Source organism: Osmerus mordax, chromosome 20 (genome assembly GCF_038355195.1).
Source record: "Osmerus mordax isolate fOsmMor3 chromosome 20, fOsmMor3.pri, whole genome shotgun sequence".
Taxonomy (NCBI): Eukaryota; Metazoa; Chordata; class Actinopteri; order Osmeriformes; family Osmeridae; genus Osmerus; species Osmerus mordax.
Genome location: NC_090069.1, coordinates 7,223,798 through 7,249,155, shown reverse-complemented (window position 1 = coordinate 7,249,155; position 25,358 = coordinate 7,223,798). Strand labels below are relative to the sequence as shown.

Here is a 25,358-nt window from a genome sequence, read left to right as displayed (position 1 = left end):
ACTTTTAAAGGTGACATGACATGAAAACTTCACTTTAGGAGGTTATTTAATTTTCGATCGGTGTAAACCAAGCCCTGGGTGTTCTTCTCCGCCTTTCAGAAAATGAAAGCTCAATTGCTCTGTTTGAAAATCTCCTCTTTGTTACATCACAAGGAGGAAGGTTACCTCCCCTCTCTCTGCTTTGCTCACCCAGAGAATCTGGCCCGCCCATAAGAAACTGAGCTACGACCTTGCAAGTGTTTTTATCCTCGAGAGACATCATGGCTTGCAAACGAACGAAGCATTACATTTGCTCAGTTTGGATGTACAAAGGAAAACAAAAATCTTTTTACAATTCCTTCATCCGAGCCTCTGAAGACCCAGTATCTTAATTTTATTTTCTCTGGAAATGCGCCTACACAACTTCTGTTGTAGGCGCATTTGTTTTGTATGTCTGCGCCAAACACTTCAGCCACGACTGTTTCCTCAACTTGAGCTAATACAAAACTGGCTTTGCTGAAATTAAATTCTGGATCAGTACTAACTCTCCTTTGTCCAGCTACTAACCTCGGACAAGTAAGTTAACTAACGCTATATCATTTTGTAGCTTTACTGTATATGGTTACCTAGCTTGCTACCCTTACAATGTGGCTGTAACATTAGCTCTGCAGCTAACAGCTGAGTTACTGTCGCTAATGGAAAGGTAGATAGCCTCAAGTATGTGTGTGAATACACATGCTGTAACGTGAGTGTTGTACACTTCTTTGTTATTTGGATAACTGTTCTGCTGTTGGTATTATGGCGCGCGCGATATCCGCCTTTCCCCTCATTGAAATGACTGAGTGTGTACCTCTGCAAACCCTCCGGTCCTCATTAGCATTTAAAGCTACCGACACCAAAACAGCACGTTCTGAGGAATGCTCCTTGTGGGACTGCTAGTAGTAGTGGCTGTAATTCTGCACCAAGGCTGAATTTCGGGAAACAGACTTCTGATACAGTATTAGGGGACCACTAAGGCCTATATAAAAGCATCCAAAAACAGCATGTCATGTCTCCTTTAAGTACTTTAGGAAGTATACTTCATGAATATACTTTATGAACTGAAAGGCTACTTTACAGAATTCCAAAGTAAACTCAAATACACTAAGTGTACTTTAAAGTGTACCAAATGACCTAAAAGGTGGGCCAATTCAGTTTACTTAGTACAAAAATAGTATATAAATAAGTACACTGCTAGTATACTTTAAGTTACATGATAATGGTATACTTTTTTTAAGGGCACAACCACAAGAAAAATTTAATTTAAATCGCAGCTTTTTTTCCCAAAAATACGGTAGTTACTATTAGGGGAAGGTTCATTCTCAATACCTCCATTGCCTAATTGAGGCATTATTTCAGCTCTGCCCCAAACATCCTGAACACAAAAATAGTGAAAAACTGTCCACAATTCAGTACTAGATAGTTTACAGTCTTTGTAACGTGTTTAAACCAAGGCCGTAATCATAATATATATTCAAATCTGGTCAAAATGTCCCCCCCAATATATTGATATAAAATATGAATGTGCTACGCTACGACAGTCAACCACGCAAGCTGTCAGAAATTATCATAAAAAATATAATTTGTCCCCCCCAATGTTGACTCCATGGCTACGGCCTTGGTTTAAACAATACATTTCTAACATTTATAATGTGTTCAGAAACAAATCTCGGAATTTGTTAATTCATTAACATGCATTCAATAATTAACATGCATTCACTGCATCTCTACTGAAACTACAGTATCCACTTTATATCGTCTTGCTGTTACTTAGCTAGTCAGCATTTCATCAATAAAGAAAACCTTTTGAAACAAGCTGATTCAACTACTGTGTCAGCGTTATCCCTCAACACTGCTTAATCTGGCTGTATCTGCACTGGAATAGATAGTAAATTAGCTAAGTAGGGAGTCAGGTGGCTGAGCGGTGAGGGAATCGGGCTAGTAATCTGAAGGTTGCCAGTTCGATTCCCGGTCATGTCAACTGACGTTGTGTCCTTGGGCAAGGCATTTCACCCTACTTGCCTCGGGGGAATGTCCCTGTACTTACTGTAAGTCGCTCTGGATAAGAGCGTCTGCTAAATGACTAAATGTAAATGTAAGTAAAAGTATGTAAAACAAAATGTAAAACAGGGGCACTAATCAGACTTAAGATCAAATATCTCTTAAGTCCCAAATGGAAAATGTTAGCCGTTTTCACAGTCGTGTAGACGAGACGTTCGTGAACAGATTGACAAAGTTTAGTCAGTGGCATTGAATTAATATGAAAGGAAACCGGGCATTTGGGATATGTTGTGTGGAAGAAATTGGGATTTCCTGTGTGCTTACATTATTCACTAATCAATAGAACTACTCATTGGATACTAGTTAGTATGTTCTCATGTAAGCTTGCTATTAATAAGAGTATATTGTGTCTATGTGTCAGGTTAATAGATGTTCGGGGTCAGGAGAAAGAGTATATTGTGTCTATGTGTCAGGTTAATAGATGTTCGGGGTCAGGAGAAAGAACTGGCTAAACGGCGCTTGTCATGACTACAAGGAGAGCTCCAACTATGAACACTCTAGTCTGAGAGTTGTCATGTGTTGGGAGCAGTGAATCTCTTTCTCTGAGACTGTTGTAACGTCATTACTGCCTGACTGTCACTATCTATGTTTACGTTCTTGTGCCCTATAAAAGATGGTCCTCTGGCTTTCAGAGAGGGGAGAGACATGATTGAGACCTAAGCCTGGTGTTGTGTTGTCATTTATTGTCAGAGGTCTGGTTTTCTCTCCCAATCTGCAGATTGATAAATACGTATTAAAATCCAGAACTCAACTGAACTTAGTCACTCTGTTTATGAAGAGACGGACAAAACCCTTTATCAGTTGCTTTTTCTGTTGTACCGAACTTATATCAAACCATGACCTCAACCGCGATACATACTGAACCGTGACTTCAGTGTACCATTTCACACCTTAATAGGTAATAAGGCCCTTATAAGATACTTATTAACATGAATGTATAAATACGACAAACCTTAATAAATACTTTTAACCTATTACCCAATTAATGCATATTACAAGCATGTGGATCTAAAGTGAACAGACAATTTCCTATTCCAAGGTCTAATAGTACAGCATTTAGCCAAGTCATGCTGATTTTCACTGCATGCTATTTGAGGAAACATTTTAGAATATTTGTCCTGTATTGCTTTTTGACAGCTCAGTGTATGAGGCTTGGCTATGTGATAGTCAGAGTTTCTATCCATATGAGGCCTGTGTCGTCGTGAGGTCAATAGGTCAATCCGTGGGCCCCTAGAAGTGCACATATAGATTTAGGAATGTGCTTTGTGCAACTCTTGGATAAGAGGAGAAGCAGCTGATGGTCTCCAAACTAAGTTATAATCGAATTATCTGGGTGCCGTTTCCCCTGGGCATTAAGTCGTGGAATGTGTACTGTTTAAGGGCATGTTTTGATGGTTACTATGTCTGTATTGTCCAGCTCATGTATATAATGGCCATCTGAGAGACATGTTTTCCCCTCATGCCAACCACTCTGCCTGATGTGGTGACGTGATCCGAGCAGCTCGACCTAATAAACAAAGTCAACTCTTTTTCATTGTGGTGTCCTCCTGGATCTATCTTCTGACAGAAAATCATCTAACACTATGTAAATGTAGCATTCATAAATCTTTTTTAAACCTTACATATTTATGCTATGGGTTCAGTGTCTAGACTGTTGGCTGTCGTGTGAATGGTCCGTATTCAAGTTAAACAGTGACCGGGTCGACACAAAGCATGTACCCAACTGGGACCTTGTGCCACCTGGATGTGACTGTATTTTCAAAAAGAATTTGACATAACCAAGTGTGTATATATTCTAATAATCAAATTAGAAATATATTTAAAGGCTGATGGGCTAAACAATAACAAATATTTCTGACGTTTGCCTGCAGCAGCCCCCTTAGTCTGTGTTCCTCTGTTCGTGGCATTTTGAAGGGCCTGACATCGCCTGACAGCGACATAGCAGGTCACGTGTGTGTGTGTGAGATAAAACCTTGTGGGAATAGAAAGGGCAGCAAAGGGCAGCAAAGGGAGCACGTGTGAGCAAGGTGCATGCCCATTCAAATACATGAAGCCTGATGTGAAGGATCATTATCATGCACAAGCCTGACACACAGGATCACAGCAGGGCAAGGTGACTGTTTCTACTGGACTTTGAGAAGCTAACATCTCCTTGAGCCAGGCAAACCTAGCTTTTTCCATTCCGCATCTCTCCTTTATCTGTTACTATCCTGTCTTCTGCATGAGTCACTCTTCAATTATGGCGGTGCAGTGAAAGGCGCAATAATCTCAGCCTGGGAAAGATGAACAACGTGGATTGTGCAGTGTATGGTGAGATTCAAACAGCTGGAGAGTATAGTATCATTCTAAATGTCGTCCAAGTGGTCTAGATACAATGCACTGTGTTATTAAACTCCCAATAATAGATTGCCAGAGACACAATTAGTTTGATGTATTACACATACAAATCTATTTAATATTCATAGTTTAAAAGATAATATTATCAGTAAGTAACTAAAATGTCCGGAGTTAAAACCATCTGACAACCTTTGTATCTAATCCACAGCAGTGCACAGAACATGTCTGACTGAGTAAACAATTTCAGGTCAACCACCCTCGATACTGAGCTACACAACAAGCAGTGAACTAATCTTGTTAGCTGCATTTGTGCATTGCACAAAACCCAGGCATCAACCAAACAAATCTGTCATAGCAACCTTCAGGAACTCAGGATCCTGTCTCAGCATCAGTCCAATTCCAGGCCTAGGTCATTTTAAAATTTGTAATATCCTCTTTTTCAGATGTTAACCAGTACAAATGTTGATGTTTCTTGTTTTTGACTCTGTAACTCAAGACAACTATCAACTTGGCAGAAATCTGCGCCTCATCCATTAATTGTATATAGCGGGACAAGTTATCCCTTACCTTTCAGCGTGAGAAATGGTTGAGAAATACAAGCCGTTCCGTGACAGCGTGAGCAGCGAATGCGTGAGACTTGAGAGCCCTGATAACACTGTGAGATATGCCATAGCACCCCCGCCCCACCCTTCCTTGGCATTGTTGGAAAGGGATAGTGCTTCTTTGGATAATTAAGCTTTCATTGGAAGTAACAGCACTAGCAACATGGTAGAAAGGAGACTCTTTTGTATTGGTAATCTAGCTAAATGCTCTTATGGTCGTAATATTCGTCAGGCTAAGTATGTGTACGCCTATGCAGGATAGCTTCCGCACATATCCTTTGTTCGTTTGGTGCGTACTTTGTGCATGTCTCCATAGGTCTTGAATGTATGCAGTGTTTCCCCTACCATTGTTTTGAAGGGGCGTATCCATTTCTGGCCATCTATGCTATTTCAGTAAATGGTCTGCAAAGACAAACAGACAACATACTTGTGGCAACTGCGGCGACTGCCGTCCAATCAGAGTCCACTTCCCATCTCGAATCCTGTATCCACTGACAACCTGACCTGTGACAGAAAAGTGAACGCATCTTAAATGGAAATCCCATGATCTAAATCCGGTATCTTTGCTTTAGATCCAAGTAGACTCGCATTAAGCGAATCAACCTGCTATTGTCTCTCATGTAACATTAACAGAGACTGATAACCATTTTATATTGAAATTAAACTTACCGAGACTATGTGTGTGGGTCCTGAAGGCAAATGGGTACATTGGATATGATTCATATTCGCAAGCAATATCAGCGTTGGTAACTGTGGAACAGACATTTTCAAAAATCACTTCAATGGCACATTAATGCATCTTATAATAAAGGAAAGCACTCATAAGTATTTGCTAAGAAAACTTAGCAAGAACTTCCAACACCTTTTAACAAAAGTTCACAAAACAACGCATGATCACTGCATCAAACATCGTTTTTGCTGCTAAACGCCTGTTGATATTGTGCACATGAATTTGATAGTAAAAACCCCCCACTGAGGACCAAAATGTGTTTGGCAACAACAACAAAAAATCCATTACCACCAAATAAATAAAACACAATCCCACTGCAGAGTAACTAGCTCCTTGGCTCCACGATAAAACATATACTGTACTTGTGTAATGGCCTGTGCAGAAAAATGCCAGGCTAATCTGGACTAATAAATCTTCTAATTCCGATGCCCCCACTGGTTTTAATTACCACAGAAATGTGGATGGGAGAGGAAGTCGATAGTGAGGAATGAAGGCTGTGTGGAGCAATGTGCCTGACACTGTAATGAGGAGTGGGTAAAGGATTGGAAAACCATTGACCACCAGATTTCTGTATGTAACTAAGGGATGCACAGACACACATACACACTAATAATGAATACCTCTACTGCCTGGAGGGATGATGGTATCCACAGACATCATCAGATACATGCCAGCAATGAAGGGCTGTCTGTGGGGAGGAAAGAGACTGATATAAAAGCATTGCAGACAATTTTACCTGACCAGAACAAACTCTAGACTGGCTTTTGATGGAAACTCTTATGAAATGAGTCATCTTTTTACACACTTACACTAATAAGGATGTATGGTGAGTCCAGTGTTTCCTCTATGTTGATTTTGCCGTGGCGGGCCTGCTCAGAAATAGGGCTGTACAAAAGGCCGTCTATCAGCAGTGACTGAGTGCATGTCGGAGAATGGCACGGAGGATAACTAGCCAGTTGAGATGAACTTTAAGTCGTTTAACTTATGTTGTCAGTTCAATTAAGCCTGTTATTGTATTTGTGTATAGTTCTTACATTTACATTTAGTCATTTAGCAGACGCTCTTATCCAGAGCGACTTACAGTAAGTACAAGGACATTCCCCCCGAGGCAAGTAGGGTGAAGTGCCTTGCCCAAGGACAAAACATAATTTGTTTTTTTGCACGGCCTGGAATCGAACCGGCAACCTTCAGATTACTAGTCCAATTCCCTAACCGATCAGCCACCTGACTCCCCTTCTTGCCAATTTAAATGAATTAACTGGTGATTTCCGTTGTTTTTATTCTTCACCTGCTAGCTAAATTGCACGTGGTTGTTGATTTGATAGCGATTGCTAAATGCCCTTGCTCACGTTTGTATTTTAGGTGCATTATTATGCAGAAGTAGTTACACTGCATTAAGAAAATCTAATAAATAGTGGGTTTATTGTTATTATTTGCTACAGAATGCTTAGCCTATATGTCAAGATCAAAGAAAGCAGACAGTTCCGTTTCATACGTAAAACATTTGGTGGCGGGGATCGGGGGGGATTGTTGTTCGGACAGACCTGTCCCCACTGCTAAAAAAAAATCCTAAAGGAAACACTGGAGTCATTTGATTCCAGTTAATTCAAGCTTCACTGCAGGAGAGGATTTATTTCTGGGTTCTACCTCTTCATAGTGTCATAAAACGAAGGGTTAAGTGACTTTAAAACACCTTTCAACTACACAACATTCTATTAAAAATCAAAGTTCAAATGAGAAGATTGGTAATTGTGTGTGAAATTCGGTGCTGTTCACCCTCTCATCTGTACCACACTACTGCAATCCTGTCTCAATGAATTCACCAAACTGGCTGCAACATTTAATAGTAATGATAATAATAAATTGTATTTGTACTGGCACCTTTCTTGCAATAAAAGCACTACAGTACAGTAAAAAGTTATTCATAAAACATAATATGCAATAACAACACACACAATTAAATCAACAATTAAAAACCTGATTATAAAGGTAGGTTTTACGCAAATTCTTAAAATTGCCAAGCAAATTAGCATTTCTGATGGAAACAGGTATTTGGCTATTTGATTCCCTATCAACAGTAACTCTTGGCATTCCCCAGGCTTCCCCTTTTGAGTGAGCCAAAATGGAGTGGGAGAGTGCTCGAAAGTGTCTGTGCAGCACCAGGTGTAAAATATGGAGACGGTGCGACATGGAGCCGGAGGAGCCATCCGTCACATCATTCTTCCTCTATTAGTCAGATAGAGGGGTGAAACCTGACCGATGCGGCTGGCGTTTCACTCAGATCAATGACCCATTTCAATAATGCAATTTTTCTCTCTGGGCATCTTGCTGTACAGTCACCAACATTTATCTGTCATGTTGTGGGTGCAGGGGTAAGACCCAAATGCAGGAGGCAGGCCAAGGTTTTTTATTGTAAACCAGGGACAACACAGGAGTATTCACAACATATCCAATGAGAACGCGACAAGGACTGACACAGGGAGCAAACAGATATACAGGGCGGGTGATTACACAACAGACAACAGCTTGGTGATTGGATCGAGACGCAGGAGGTGCAGGGAGCCAGGAGACACAGACAAGACTAGGACCGGAACACACCCAGGAAGAACACTACGTCTGGGGAAAGCAGAACTAAACAATGGGGGCACAGACGTGGCTGTGACATTATCGATTAACATCAAATCCGAATGCCAGCAGTTGCGACTGTTCCTGTCATGAATATTCTCCTTGTTATGTTGATTTTTCTCATTTACCGCTTGGTGGAACAGTTATGATTTGCTGACACAAGCTGTTGTTTGATGCATATCTGTTTGCTCGCAATTGATCATATTGTTTTATTTAAAGTATTTTTTTACATTTTACAAATGTTCACTTCGGTTCGTTCAATAATATTTAGTAGTTAGTTTCCATAAATAGCTGGGCCTCATTCAACTCAAAATAGAGTGTAGTCCATAAGATTTGGAGAATGACACATTGTTATTTTGACTGCACTCAAGTACGTTGAATGTGAAGTAAAAATGGGGATGTAAGGTTAAATTAAAGGCTGTCAGCTTTCATTTAACAGTATTTGGATCCATAAAGCGTGAACCATGTAGCAAATCTCCAATCCAATGTGATGGAGTACAGAGCCCAACATTTTTAACTGCATACTGTACATACAAAATATGTAAGAGTTGTCAGAGGATCGAGATTTACCATGACCGATAACATACTTACGGTTTGGAAGTCATTCTTAATGTAAGTCCTGAGCAGTCTTTATGGTGGTCTGTAAACAGAAAAATATATAATTGTTAGTCTCCCTCATCTTCACTTTAAATTATGAACAAAACAAAAGTAACTTAAATGTATGGAGCCTATTCTCATGTGCAGGTACCCATAATCAACTGGAAAGACATGGTAATGTTTTATTAATTACAACACAGTCTCAGTCAGCACACTAGGGAGAAGGCCCTTAATTGGAGGTTTTCCCTCTAATAAAATCTATTATTTGAACAAATTACTTATTTTGTAGCTTTCGATTAGCTCCTGTTATATAATGTTACATTAATTCCATGAAGAAACTATTGTATTCAGATTATTTGTCTTGTGTTTACAATACTTTGGAAATATAACTAGCAATTATGAATAATCTCACATGCACATGAATGATTAATTACATATTAATGAGGAATTATGGAACTATTACAGATGCAAAAAGTAGACAGTTATGAACATGCTGCTTTGGGGTCTTCCCTTGACAAGGTTGTCTAGTGTACACAGTATATTTGGGTAAAGAGACACTAAAGTGCACCACAGAGGTTAGCTTCAGTGGATGCACATGAATATCCTAGGATATCGCTGAGCAGCCTACTAAAATGACAGAGAAGTAAGCCCCTAACAGAGATTATTTTAAATTGTGCCAGATTCAGTTTCAACCGTGTGCTGACAGGCTCGTCATGCTCACTATCTTTTGGTTTGGCATGATCTCTTGTTGTTTGTTGAACATTGAACACAATGACAGTGGTCACTTCCGTGAGGGAAAGATAAGTTAGGGGGTTAAGATAAGAGTCTGTCACTGTGTATTAATCCTAGCTCACTTCTATGACCTGGAAGGTAAGAAGCAGAGTTTTCAGGGCTGTTAGCGTGTCTATGTTGCCTCGTACGTTACTGTTTACAACGTTAGCAGGGCTACATGGTTGGCGTTGCCTTCTTAGCGTGAGATATACAAGGTGTGGCGTGAGAGCGTGTGTAATGGTTGAAATGCGTGTCTCACGGCCAATGCGTGAGAGTTGGCAGCCCTGTAATAAATGATTACATATTTTTATAAACTGTGGCAACCCAGGGGCGCAGCAATCCCGGGGTCAGGTGATCGGGGGAAGATATGTCCGGGATCCGCCCCCACCAGAGACAACGAGCTACACAGCTGCAGCTCATGAGCAGGAACGAGGATGGCCCCACTATAAAAGGCGGGCCACCCCTGCCGAAAGGAAAAAAATGGCTAAAAGTGAGTAGTAGCTTGACCCCAACACACATTGGTTAACCGTGACCCTAACGCTTCTGTGTGTCGTTGAAGTGAGGAGTGGGGGATCCAGACAGCCCAGGAGACCAGTCCCGACTGTGCCCTCGACTGAGGAAGAACCTAATTTATTTTTGTATTTGTGTTGGTCGGTTCCGAAAATAAACACCTGCTTTGGCCAGATCACAACCCGTGCTGTGCTGTGTGGTCCTAGCTGCGCCCCTTTGGTTGCCACAAAACTCACTTCCTGAATTGTCAGAATTTCAACACAATTGACTTCGTCGAGGACATGGGATTCAGATGCTGATTCAGTTCTTATTCATATAGGCCACACAGGAAAGCATATATAACTAGAGAGGGTACAATTTCTGGGGAAACTGTAGGGTGTGCTTGCTTGCGTCGGTTGCAGGTGGGTCCGTCCCCTTAAATTTTTCCCTTCTAGTGATATTTTCAAGCATTTAGCCTACTCATATTGTATAATTCATTAAGAACCCCCTTTGAAACAAGCTACTGTAACAACGTTGTCACCGGCAGTATTTCAGATGGAATCGCGATTCAAACAGTACCATGGGTCAATAACTGAGCATTTGCATGCTGCTAAAAGACTGTCTACCTCAGAATTGCCCATTCTCTTCAGTCAACTATTCTGTAGCCGCTTGACTTTGCAGAGGAAAAAACTGAATAATTTGCTCTTAGACAAATAATTTATCAAGCAAGCACACACAGACATGGCCTGCACACATACACAAAGCACACAAACACACTTGTCTCTCATCATCAGTAAGGATAAAGTTGTTACAGTGAAAGTTCCACAATACAACGTTTTGCTGTTGGGTTTTTTGGGAGTTCAGTTTTTGCAGTGGGGGAGACTGCAACAACTTGAGTTGACTGTGCACTAAATAAAGGTACCACATGGGGCTTGTGCTTGAGTATCAACATAATTATTTGTAATTACAGTCAGGTCCATAAATATTTGGACATTGACACAATTGTCATCATTTTGGCTCTGTATACCACCACAATGGATGAAATGAAACAATCAAGATGTGCTTTAAGTGCAGACTTTCAGCTTTAATTTCAGGGTATTTACATCCAAATCAGGTGAACGGTGTAGGAATTACAACACATTTTATATGTGCCCCCCCTTTTAAGGGACCAAAAATAATTGGACAAACTAACATAATCATAAATCTAATTGTCACTTTTAATACTTGGTTGCAAATCCTTTGCAGTCAATGACAGCCTGAAGTCTGGAACCCATAGACATCACCAGACGCTGGGTTTCGTCCCTGGTGATGCTCTGCCAGGCCTCTACTGCAACTGTCTTCAGTTCCTGCTTGTTCTTGGGGCATTTTCCCTTCAGTTTTGTCTTTAGCATGTGAAATGCATGCTCAATTGGATTTAGGTCAGGTGATTGACTTGGCCATTGCAGAACATTCCACTTCTTTGCCTTAAAAAACTCTTTGGTTGCTTTCGCAGTATGCTTCGGGTCATTGTCCATCTGCACTGTGAAGCGCCATCCTATGAGTTCTGAAGCATTTGGCTGAATCTGAGCAGATAATATTGCCCGAAACACTTCAGAATTCATCCTACTGCTTTTGTCAGCAGTCACATCATTGATAAATACAAGGGAACCATTGGCAGCCATACATGCCCACGCCATAACACTACCTCCACCATGCTTCACTGATGAGGTGGTATGCTTTGGATCATGAGCAGTTCCTTCCCTTCTCCATACTCTTCTCTTCCCATTATTCTGGTACAAGTTGATCTTGGTCTCATCTGTCCATAGGATGTTGTTCCAGAACTGTACAGGCTCTTTTAGATGTTTTTTGGCAAACTCTAATCTGGTCTTCCTGTTTTTGAGACTCACCAATGGTTTACATCTTGTGGTGAACCCTCTGTATTTACTCTGGTGAAGTCTTCTCTTAATTGTTGACTTTGACACAGATACGCCTACCTCCTGGAGAGTGTTCTTGATCTGGCCAACTGTTGTGAAGGGGTTTTTCTTCACCAGGGAAAGAATTCTTCTGTCATCCACCACAGTTGTTTTCCGTGGTCTTCCGGGTCTTTTGGTGTTGCTGAGCTCACCAGTGCGTTCTTTCTTTTTAAGAATGTACCAAACAGTTGATTTGGCCACACCTAATGTTTTTGCTATCTCTCTGATAAGTTTGTTCTGATTTTTCAGCCTAATGATGGCTTGCTTCACTGATGGTGACAGCTCTTTGGACTTCATATTGAGAGTTGACCAACAGATTCCAAACACCGATACCATACTTGAAATGAACTCTAGACCTTTTATCTGCTCCTTGTCAATGAAATAACGAACTCCCTTTATGAGGGAATAACATACACCTGGCCATGGAACAGCTGAGCAGCCAATTGTCCAATTAGTTTTGGTCCCTTAAAAAGGGGGGGGCCACATATCAAATGTGTTGTAATTCCTAGGTGGAGTCAGGTGGCTGAGCGGTGAGGGAATCAGGCTAGTAATCCGAAGGTTGCCAGTTCGATTCCCGGTCATGCAAACTGACGTTGTGTCCTTGGGCAAGGCACTTCACCCTACTTCCCTCGGGGGAATGTCCCTGTACTTACTGTAAGTCGCTCTGGATAAGAGCGTCTGCTAAATGACTAAATGTAAATGTACACCGTTCACCTGATTTGGATGTAAATACCCTGAAATTAAAGCTGAAAGTCTGCACTTAAAGCACATCTTGGTAGTAGTTGACATGTTTCATTTAAAATCCATTGTGGTGGTATACAGAGCCAAAATGATGACAATTGTGTCAATGTCCAAATATTTATGGACCTGACTGTATGTGTACATAACATGGGCAATGCACTGTACAGTAATTATTGTCTACTGTAACACAACAAGGATAAGAAACATAGCATACTTTGTAAATTGATTATTTATTGATTATATTGATTCTCTGTTTGTTTCAATGCAGCGGTTGCCAACCCTGGTTATGCGGAGCTGGAGAGTCTACAGGTTGTCTCGAGCACATGAGTAACCGTAACTGATGAGGCCCTCACTCGGTTCTGCAAGCATCAAAGAAAGGCTCTAGTCTTGAGTTTATTGAAAGGAATGGCAAAAAGATGACAGATAAAATGTCCACCTCTTTAGGTTGTATTGAATTGTGTGTCTGCTCAAAGGGGCAGGTGACTGCAGGAAGATCAAGTTTGTTTGTTTGATAAAGACATGCTTGTCAGTGGCACAAAGCTTTCACAATCCTAAATAAGTTAAGCAAAACAACATTCCATACCTCTGGTCAATCTTCATAACAAAGGACATGACATTTAAACACAAAGGTTAGTATTTCTCACCTCTAAAACCACTGATATCCCCATAATGGATCTGCAATACGAAGTACGTGATCTTTGACTTTCCTCCGACTTTAAACCCCACATCTGAGAAGCCAATGGAGATGGGAAAACGAGACAGTTAAGAAGGTAGAGAAGACAGAGGGAAATGTAGAGAAAACAGAAAGAATATCAAGAGATAGAGCCAGAGAGAAACCTGGAGTGAGAGCTAAGGAGAGTAGCCAATTACAACCTCTAGGGTTGGCTGATATGCACTGATAAAATAACTCATTGTACAGCAATTAAAATAGCTCAGACTAAAGTCTGGGGATTAGTATTCATGGATATGCCTCTCTGGGGGATTGAGAAATGGGGGGAAGCAAGAGGTTAAGAGATAGGGGAAAGACAAGGAAAGAAAAAGAAGGAATAGGAGAGAGAGAGACAGATTGGGGACAGAGATATTGTAGATGGGAGAGAGGAATGAGTAAATGGGAGAAGGCTAACATTATACAGAGAAAAGGGGAGATCATAATTAAAAAAACTGGTACATGAGAGAGCTATGGCGAGACTACCTCTAGGCAATTTTGTGGGCGGAGCGTTGCGGGCCCAGGCATACATGATGGCACCATCATCCTCACAGGTGCCCTGGGCACTCCCACAGTCCCTGGGAAAACAGAGCACTCGTCAATAGAACTCCAGGCACTTGGGTTCAATAAACAGAATATCAACGGTCGCCCAGTTTGACTTTAAAATATTGATACGTCAGGGGTGATTCAAAGGGGTGTTGATCTTGGGTCTGTTCTTCTTTTCCCAGATATGAGAACCACATGAGATTGCTTGGAAAGGAATACTGATTTTCTTTACAAACAATTACTTGTTGTGAAGCTTCACAGACTGAACTTCTTGTTGACACCTTGAAACATTGACAGAAAAAGGCTGCAATATGTGTTTACCTATGTAATTCAGTTTCCAATTTAGCCCTCACAATGTAAGATGAAAGAATACAGCAAACGTAGATGCCTTTACATTTAGAAGCCGTCAGGTCATTAGCACTAGCCACACGTCTCATACCAACATCGGTGCAATACAGTCCCTTGACGTCATATCAGTCTGTTTTTCTTAACTGCCAGGGAAGATATTACTTGTATTTGTTCCATATGAATACACTGTACTCAGAGTGCATAAGGGAAATACATTTTACGGAAAGATAATCTCACGCTTGCAGATTAGATTTCATGCTTTCCTGGATTCTGGTTTGCTCAAGAAAGTTGCGGCCATTTTCTGACAAAATAATGATTATCTTTACTTTTTTCCTTTTTTTCCCCAACCTGCTCTCACAAAGAGAAACCGTTTAGTTGAGAGGAGCACCTGGTTAGTAAAATAGATAATGGCACCGCTGGCGGATAACTATGTTGTTACACACTCGCTCACTGCTAGGGTTGGGTATCATTTGGGTTTTTACGATACCGGTGCCCCTACTTGTCTACCATGTTATTTGAATTTCCATGTTCCAACTTGCATACATGTAAATTCTCAGTTGGGAAATTATTTAACCGATTATTCTGACACCACATGAATGCAGTAGGCTATAAATTAACTAGCGACCCAAAGGGCAAATATTTCAATCGACAGCTCAGGCATTTAAGTGGCACTGAAATGAGGCACTGAAATCTGAGTTCTGATTCGGTCCAGTGGGCCTACATACCGGTCATATAGGTACTGGTGCCATATTAGCACCGGGTTTCGGTACTCAACCCTTCTCACTGCCTCCGTAGTCATGAATGGAGTTGGGATATGTGATAACAGCAAGTTAAAATGGGGGTAACATTTGTATCTGAGCTCTCTTTTAGCTCAGTGTGGATGTGGTGCATTCTGATTGGTAGTCACATAGTATGGCCTATTTTCAAGCCCCCCCCCCCACTGATCCTCTAGAGATTCTTTTGATTTTGAGCGCAGCTTCACACAGGCTGTGTCAGAATATCTCCACAGCTTTTCACACTTGGAATGCTAAATGTGCTTTTGGAGGGGTAGAGAAAGACAGGGGGAGTGAAAGAAAGAAAATATCCCCACAAGCGTCTAAAAAGAGCTGAATTTTGTATGAATTAACAAATTAAAGGCTGTCCTAACAATGGCACGTTTGTTCACAACAGCCATACACAATATACTATTCAATACAGGTTCTACATTCAAAACAGATTTAATTTTAAAATGTAAATTGAATAAAATGAAATACATCTGAATAACAGTTCATAAGACAACTAAATAGATGAGCCTGGGCCTTAAAGACATGAGAAGCATGTGTATATTAATGCTGTGCTGTCTGCTTTTGCAGACATTGTGGCGATGCTGTCTAATGATGGCTTTGTTATTCCAACATAGCCTGAAGAGAAAATTTTAAATGTAGAGTAAGATAAACACACCTCCTATGTGAAAGGGGCCCTCAGAGCCCTCACACACACATACGTGCAGTCACACACACTCCACCCCACAGGGCCTTTGAGGATCCCTGTTGTCAAGGTGGCAGCAGTTGCTATGGTAACAAGCAGGTTTATTGGTGAGCGTCTGCGATAAGCGGTCTCTCTCTCTTTCATACTCCCTTCCTGTCTCTCTCATATTCTCTGTAGAGATTTTCCCTCTGTGCTCTAGGGAGACAATAGCCATCCCACGCATTAGCCACCTCTGTCATACAAAACCATGGCTACACAGTGTTCCAGCTTATTCTCCTCAGTGACAGGGAGAAAAAGCAGTTATTTCAACGGATACTGTAACAGCTTGAGGGTTTGGTGCTCTACAAATCATTGTGGGACGCAATATTAAAACTTCAGACTCACTACGCATGAGACTAAACTAGTGCACAGTGCCTGTAATGCAGATGTTGGTGACACAAAGTTATCAGTTGCTTATGTCATGTTGATCAAAATGTATTATACTGATTCTCTTTTAAATTGTCTTACCCTCACAAACATCTAGACATTTAGTTAATTATATTAATATATGTGAAGTCATTACATGCACAATGGTTGAGCCAGTTGTCATGATTGTTGGCACAATTCACCATACAGCACTGGAGGTACCGTTCTACCTAAAGGTCGATTTAGGGTACTCCGTTTTCCAAAAAACGGACACATGGGAACGCCTTCGTCTACGTGGAACGCCCTCTTCGAGAGCCCCGGACAGCTCGACGTGCACCTCCTGAATTTCCTAACTTTTCGGATAGTTACGGCTGTGATTGGTCCGCTAATGACATCATTACCGTTGCGCCACCTACTCTTCTGGCAGTGATTTGTTTTCAGCACCCACAGCCTACGGAGAACCATAAACGAAAAAGAGTCTATCGTATCCAAAGCATATAAAGGCCTTCAGAGGTGTTTGCTATGTTTACATTAACATTTGTATTTTTTTTCCTTTGTGCTATGCAGTACTGTAAAATAAAGTAAAATAGGTTATATCAATGCCTCAAGAAACCGACTGAGGAGGCTAAAGTGATAGGAATATTGTTCTCGTCCTATATCTGTTGCGGTTCGTTTCAACACTGACAACCGAATGAGGAGCAGGCCTGAATCATCAAGTTATAGTCCCCGTGCAGTGCCCTTGGTGCAGTGCAGCTGGGGATTAAGATGTTGATTAGTTGATTCAGTGACACACACACTAATTCCTGGATTTATAAATAGCGCAGTGCCCATGCCCGTGATGCAGATGGTGATTATAAAGTTTGTTTGTTCATTTGGTGTTAATTTAATTGGAGTTTGTGCACATTTGCAATATGCAGGCAGAGATTTTGCATCAGTTAAAACATTAATTAAGTAACCAAATTCACTGATCTATAGGCTACTAAAAAAAGTATTGTATTTCTCTTTGCTAGCCAGCATTTCATTCATAAAGGGAGGGAGTCAGGTGGCTGAGCGGTTAGAGAATCGGGCTAGTAATCAGAAGGTCGCTGGTTCGATTCCCGGCCGTGTCAATGACGTTGTGTCCTTGGGCAAGTCACTTCACCCTACTTGCCTCGGGGGAATGTCCCTGTACTTACTGTAAGTCGCTCTGGATAAGAGCGTCTGCTAAATGACTAAATGTAAATGTAATAAAGAAAACCCTTTAAAATGAGCAGATTCAATGTAGTGCCAGCAGTCAGCACTAGGGTTGGGTATCGTTTGGAATTTTACGATTCTGATGCCGAACCGATTTTTTTTGTTTTTGAAAATTACTTAAATTTAACAATATATTAACGTTTTAAAGTACTTAAATATATAATAAGTAAACCTAAGTCACCTAACACACAACTACAATAATTTAACAATAAATAACAGTTACACTATTAACAAGTAACAACAAAATAAATGTTGAGTTGGTATGCTATGAAACTAAACCAGCTTCAAACTTTAGCAGTTCTTTTGCAGAAAAATGACAACATTTGCCTTCTCTGGCAAGATACAACACCTCTCCTGAGGGACCAGGGACTGATGTCCGCAAGTTGTCAAACATGGTGCTTTCCTCTGCTTTAAGAAGTATTCTGTGTGTCACGGCATGTTTAAATAAATTCAACGTGCCGGAATCCTTGGCTGTGAAATACAGCCACACTTTCGACCGCTTCGCTTTAGGCATTTTAATTGCACTAAAAGCTAGCTAGCTAAGGATAGACTAGCAGAGCAAGTGTAATATGTTTACTAGCGATCACATGCAGTGAATGGTTGATATGCTTTTACGTCCGTTTTGGTCAGCCCAGAGGGGAAATATGGAATTTTAAAAGTAGCCTACATTTACGGTAGCTAGCTAACGGTGGACTACAGAGAAAGTGTGATATTTTTTTGTTTGTTTCGGAGCGACAGAGGGAAAATATTTCAGTCGTCACATTAAATGGAACCGAAATGAGGAACCGAAATTTGAGTTCTAATCCGGTCCGATTCCTGCTGGTTGTGTAGGAACCGGTTTCATAGTGGAACCGGGTTTCGGTACCCAACCCTAGTCAGCACTGCTCACATGGCTGTACCGGCGTTAGTTTCTAAATGACTGTGTACCCCCCCCCCCCTCCCAAAATTGTGAATCGTCAATTTAAAGGTTGTCCAGCAAGTAAGTCCTTGTTTGATGATGCCTAAAGCAATGGAAATTGGGCCAAATCATAGTGAATTGTTTGTGTAGTCTACACAGCAACAATTGTAGCTAATAACCTTCTAGCTATACTGAAATAAACTATCCACTTTAAATATAGTCTATCTTTTAGCTAGCCAGTGTACCTGGTCGTATTATTGGCGTTGGCAATCTTTCACGGTCCACTCGTCTTTTATGAGTGTGTCATATAAAGCAATGCACTTTATAGGACTATTTAATTTTCACAAACCACAATCAGAGCAATTCACAGCATTTCAACTTCACAGTGTCAATGCTGTGATATTTAGATCCAGTGCCAGCTCAACATGGCTGAAAGAGATTCATTGCGAAACTGGTGGAACATTTCTTTAGGGATCTCGAAATGCTTATATACTTTGGGTTCTTAAATGGACACCCAAAAAATGTGAACTTTGCACAGTGCCCAGTTCTCTAAATAATCGTATCCCTACCCCCTCCCCATTTATGTTATGATATTATATTATTTACGTATTTTCACAACCGTTGGTTAAGATGAATCAACTTAGGTAGCAGTGATTCAACATGTCGTTTTGTTACCCAGCCAATAAGAAAGCTAAAAGTATATCCCACAACGTAACATTATGGAGAGGTGCTGCATAATTGACTTACCAGTAGCTGGTAGTTGAGACTGGGGTCCGGCAGCCGTACAGCAACATGTGGTGAGCCGTGTCCATACTGGCGTGAGGCACAAAGTCCACTGTGCAAACGGGAGAGAAAAGCAGGAAATTAACACAATTATAGAACTTGAATCTAGAGATCCACCGATCCACGTTTTATCAAATCCGAACCGATTCTGATACACACCTGCAGATACGGATACTAATTAGATACTGATTCCGATACAGAGCTCTCTTTTTTATATACCATGGTCTGGGTGAATACTCAATTCTGATTGGCTGCAGGGGTCCATTATTATGTGATAATGACAGTAAAAATATATTTTCACCGTTCCAAATAAATGTGCTGGCTACATAGTATGGGTCTGTACAAAGTGTCTGAAATAAATAACCATAACACCCGGGACGCAGTCAAAGCCTCCGTTTACAATTCATTGGAAGACTTTAACAAGCAGACATGTAAAAACAAAACAATGAGTGACCTCAATATTTCTTTTAACCTATTTGGAGAATATACATTTTCTGAATTTAATGTGACAGTGTCACATAAACACTCATCTCACATCCCATTCGCTATTCACCCCGCTAGTCAATCTACTTCAGCCAGGCTGCAGCCAACAAAACAGTATTCTACACATGGCCGATTATTAGTCAAAATCTTGATATGGATTTGGGGACAATGACATGGCTTGACAAACGGCAAAAAAGTTGGGATGCTGTAAAAAAATGTAAAGGATCAAATGAGTATGAAAAACCAATCAGTCTTAACACATTTTGTAATTTTTTTTTAGTCAAGCCTCACACATTGTCTTTGTTTTACATTCAGTTGAATATCGGTGAAAGGGATTTCCAAATCATGTACCTAATTCCAAATGCATTTTGAGTTTAGTTGTGTCTAACACAATAACCAAACTATTTAGCTAACTATCTAACTTTAACTCACGACGACCGCTGCAGTTGGTCGCCTCGATAGACAACAAACTATGTCAAACCGATTACATAAAGATGTGTTTTATGGCAAAAAATACCATAATTAATATACCTCTATATTCTTGTGTTTAACTTTACTTGAGCTTGATGAAGTGTTAGCTGCAAATACGTGTATATTTGGACGGCTGGCATTGTTTGCCCTTCCCGGAGACAGAGGTAACATAGATTTAATGGCACAAATCCACAATCTCCTGCTCTCTGGGTTTTCTTTATTCGACGAAATTCTAAAGAAACACAGCCCAGGCTTGTTTCCTCTTCGATTACTGCATCCGATAGAACGACAAATATCCGACATTTTGGCAACACAAAAGCAACAGACTCAAAGCAAATGTATGGCTTTATAATGGATGGCGGGCAGCGGAAAGCCTTTTTTGCCCTCCAAGGGGGCGTGCCCCTTGGAACGTGACGTCACGTGAAAACTATGAATTGGGGGGAAAAGTTAGGACGATTCTAAGGGCCTCTGACTGACAGGGGCCCCCAAAAATTGATAACTAATATGAAATTACATTATATTATATATCATATAAACCATCATCATTGAGTATATATATATATTTCAAATATAATAATACGATCTTTGTTTTTGCTTGTGTTTGGCAAAAAAGTTAAAGATCCCCATTGACCAAAAAGTAAACATCCATATTGACCGACCACCCCCCTGTATCGGCATGAAATGGTTTGTTCCTGCCTTAGCGCACTTATCACTGACGGTGTTTAGTTGCAGTCACTAGACGCGCTAGTCACCAGAAATAGTGATCACAATGTCGCCTAGTAAACATAAATCAGGTTTTCAAAAAAAGGTCAGAGAAAAAAGAGAGTGGTCTGTGGTATTAACCTGTTGGCTTAATGTCTCTAGTGAAATAAGATAGCTAGCTACAGACTAGTGTTAGCCTACATTTCATCAACATTTAATCAGTACAGGGAAACGTTTAGCAAGATATTCCTATTAAATCATTGTCCCGTCTCCCCAACTGTACCGCTCCCTGTCCCAGTGAAGAAGGTGAGCAACATTGTGTTAACAAAATGCCAGTTAGCATCATTCCAGGGAGTTTGTGGGGATTTCTCTGTCTCTCTTGCTCTTTTTACCATAACAAAAAAGGAATATTTATTAATGACAGAAATTCAAACTAATTATTTTCTCACAATGATCATTATGAAAAAAAATTAAAAAAAGCTACTGTCTGTACTGGATGATGGACAGTTGGAAACAGTGAGTAGTTTACCTCAGCCTGCATGTAAATTACAGACATTTCAAATAATCCAGTTTGATACGTTCATTTAGATTGAATTATGGCTGTTAAATGACATCTATAGATACAGACTTTATTATTCCCATCATGTAGGGCAATTTATTTGAGCTTGCACACACACACACACCAAAATAAACTATTGGATATGTATGTAATCAAGTGGTGGTGATACAGAACTGTACGTAATTTGGGTCAATGTTCTGTAGTGTCAGTGTCATTTATTGGTATATGGCATATTTTTATATATACTGTATATATGTATATATCACATGCATTGTGTAGAGCCAGGTGCCAGGTGTACAGAGCCAGGGCCCTCTCAGGTAGATCTAGGAGGAAGAAGTGTGGAAGCACAGGAAGAAGGGAAAGAAAGTTACAGTGATGATGAGGATGAGAGATGCATGGTGGAAGAAGACAGAAGTCATAAAAAGGATGTTGACCCAGGTTTGTGGCCAGAAGATTTGACTGACAGGGACAGGGAGGCTTTTGTGAGGGCACTGGCCAGCATAGATGATGAGGATGTACACATGCAGACTTGCATGTACAAATCACCAGCAGTAAATATTGTGCTAGTACTAGTATTGAACTACAAGAAGCAAGACAGTTGCAAGCCTTTGATTAGAGTTATGTAAAGCTTTTGATGGGACAGTTAGGTCCTAGATTTGTGGTGACAACAGCTGCGCAGAGGGGGCCCAATTGGATTTTTTTGTCATGGGGCCCAAAATTCCTGGCAGCGCCCCTGATTACAAGTTTTGCTTTGTCATCTTGCTTGCCTTTGTTTCTGATATGTTCCGTAGGCTTGCGCCTCATCCATTAATTATAGTGGGACAAGTCATCCCTTCTCAGCGTGAGAAATACAAGGTGTTGAGTAAGAGTGTAAGAAATGGCTTGGTTTAGTTAGCCAACTGCTAATGTTAGTAGCACGTTAGCTGGCTAACCATTTCTGTAGGATGTTGGATCAGATGTTGGATCTGCGTCGTCAGTCCGATCTCCGACGAGTACAATGACTTTAGGATGGGCATCCGATTAGATATTGGATTGGATCAGTCCCATCTCTACTTGAATCCCCTTGGATGTTGAATTTGACATTTTCACTCTTGGCATACTCAAGTGGGATAAATTCACTTGTTTTGCTGACAGAGAAAGAAAAAGATATATTTCCCTTCAGGATGTTGACTCGTTTTTAAAGGTTGAAAGCCCCTGTGGTCCTTCTCTAAACTGCTAAACTGTCAAAACAGCACTCACTTTCAGCACATCCAAAATGGCAAATTATACAAAACGCCATGTAGCTAATTGATGTACTAGAAGCTAGTGCATGTATATATTGAAACATTAAAAGTGGCACCCTTTCAAGTTTCTTTGCCTTCATTAGTGAGGATGCACTGGGGCTGGCAGCGGTACACACAAGCAGAGGCATCAGACCTGACAGGAAGTCAATGCAGCCCTTCAACATGAAAGTGATGGACACACATTCCCGCCCCCCCCACCCCCAAACCCTCGGCATGGCTTCTTCCAACGGCCCATCTTAACCAGGGTCTGAATAATAAATTGGATTTCACTGACAAAAGCCTGGTGTGTATATGTCTGTGTGTTCCCTAATCTTCATACATTTTCATATAAACTTTCAGTGGTTTAATACTACAAGGAAAGCTTCTGCTGTGACTATCCTGTGTGACAAAAGTCTGTGTTTAGAGTTGTCAATGGTCTATAACTAGCTGGGCAATCCCTAAAATAAAGGGAATAAATGTTAAAATATGGTTTCATTCTTTAAGGCCATGAGATGGATTTTTGGACATCGTGTATGGCATTTTTGTTTCCTGTTGATCCATGATGGATGCCTTAACACAAAATAAGCTTTAACCAAGCTTGCTTTCATACGTGTTAGTCTGAAACGTTTTAACCAAACCCCAATGCTAGTTCAAGTGGACTCACTTAGCTCTCTTTGCTGCTTTGGAGAAGAAAGGGCTCTTTGCTCAGCGGGCTGCTAGACCTTTACAGTGACTCCCCCTTGCCCTATATCCATGGAGACAACACCCCATAATTAGGCAACAAATGCCTGTGCATTAATCACTGTTAAAAAGAAGGGCTTATGCAGGGAAATAGCGAGAGGAGGGGAAAGAGAGAGCGAAAGGGAGAGAAAAGAAGAGGCGGAGTTAGAAAGGAAGACAAAAAAAGGGAGAGAAAGATAAATGTACAAAGAGACGGATCATGATGGAGACATCACTCTATTCAACGCTACTTTGCAACAATCAGTCAGACAGACACATAAGAAAAACAGCTGATTGTCTACATGAATCCCTCTTTTCCTTACCAATGGCCAAATAGAACAGCTTTTTCTGCCTCAGTTCACACATTCTGAGCAAGGCTAATCTCTGTAAGGAGCTCTATCTACTCAGTTATTTTTGGAAGATAGCACTTGCTCTCTAACCTGCTCTTCCTGTAGGAAAATAATACTTGTATCCTGACACATACACAGACATAGATATGCGAAGTGCATTTTGATTTAAATACAACCTAAGCCTTTTGTTATTAGTATTTCTTTCATTTACAATGATCATTTTGGATGTAACCATTTGATTTACAATGTCAATGAGTTGTGTGGATGACACAATAGCAATGAGCACAACTGCCTGGCATTGACGTAAGTGACCCATGTATATCCCCTCGTTCACATGAATGTAGTCCATAAGGTGTGTACTGTTGCCAGATGTCTTGCTTGTTACAGAGTGGAATTGTGAATTTGTAAACATAAACGCGCTTTAACACAGAAAACCCCCTCTTGTAGACCAATGGGCCAACATGTCTATATTTGAAAGTGTGGATTCAGCAAATGTTTACAAAAAACATTACGACATTGTTGTACAACAAAAGCTGCAGTTGAGAGGGAAATAGAGCAGTAAACTAACTGTCTAACACCTGGGATACACTGGCTGCAAATTGCCACAATTAGCTGCAAAGCACCTGGATCGGGTTGCGCTCTGCAGCGATCATTTTGGCAGCTGGTTGAAATTTTTCACCAGCCGCTTGCGAATTCGGCTGCAGGATAAAATACACCATATTATATGATATATTTGGATAAACAAACATGTTGTTAAGATTTTATTATGTTGGTTGTAGGCTATAGCCTATCAATTAACACCCAACTTCACTATGCTGGTAACAAACGGTCAACCATGTGTTTATCCTGGAAGCGATCGTGGCGCTTCCAGGCGCTTAGTGGCACTTTGCAGCCAGTGTGTTCCAGGCGTAAGTCAAGTCCTCTTTTCCATGGCTCAGTAGTACTCAAGGGGGGCTCGAAACAACAAACTCCATATCTTCGTTCTCTCACACATTCAAGTTTCCCTGCACATTACACCATGAATGAACCATAATTACTTTATGAGACAGAAGAGATGTAGATTCAAATCAGTGTTGAAGAGTTTGTTTAAACCTGGTAAAAGCGATGTCTACCGTTTGCTATCAAGTTATGAATTCTAAAAATAAACGGCCTAACAACTTCCCTTCAGGGACTCTGCTCCGAGATCCCACCTGGCAATTGTTTCAGCAAGTTCACCTAAATGTGAATGTTGGGAGGGAAAAAAATCACAACTTGTGACAGATGGTTTTCAACCATGGTAATATATTGATGAGGCTTGTAGCTTCAGGTGCTGTGTGCTAAGGGACAGACACACCCTCATGCAGACAACTACACACACCCAGGCTGACATAAGCCAGACATACACAAAAGACACCAGCCTTGTCTTAAAGGTCCCATGACATGAAAATTTCACTTTAAGAGGTTATTTAACATTAATATGAGTTCCCCTACCCTGCCTTTGTTGCCCCAGTGGCTAGACATTT

At 40.8% G+C, this 25,358-nt stretch overlaps 1 protein-coding gene across 3 annotated transcripts in view; it reads right to left on the bottom strand.

The window, feature by feature from the left end:
- Positions 1 to 25,358, bottom strand: part of pam (peptidylglycine alpha-amidating monooxygenase) — a 121,696-nt gene that overhangs the window by 58,374 nt on the left and 37,964 nt on the right. For all 3 annotated transcript variants that reach the window (XM_067258741.1, XM_067258742.1, XM_067258740.1), the window contains 7 exons: positions 19,274 to 19,361; positions 14,116 to 14,207; positions 13,568 to 13,651; positions 8,965 to 9,013; positions 6,369 to 6,436; positions 5,688 to 5,768; positions 5,446 to 5,522 (listed from right to left, as the gene is read on the bottom strand). In XM_067258741.1, the coding sequence (XP_067114842.1) occupies positions 5,446 to 5,522; positions 5,688 to 5,768; positions 6,369 to 6,436; positions 8,965 to 9,013; positions 13,568 to 13,651; positions 14,116 to 14,207; positions 19,274 to 19,361 (539 nt within the window). The remainder of the gene's footprint in view (positions 1 to 5,445; positions 5,523 to 5,687; positions 5,769 to 6,368; positions 6,437 to 8,964; positions 9,014 to 13,567; positions 13,652 to 14,115; positions 14,208 to 19,273; positions 19,362 to 25,358) is intronic.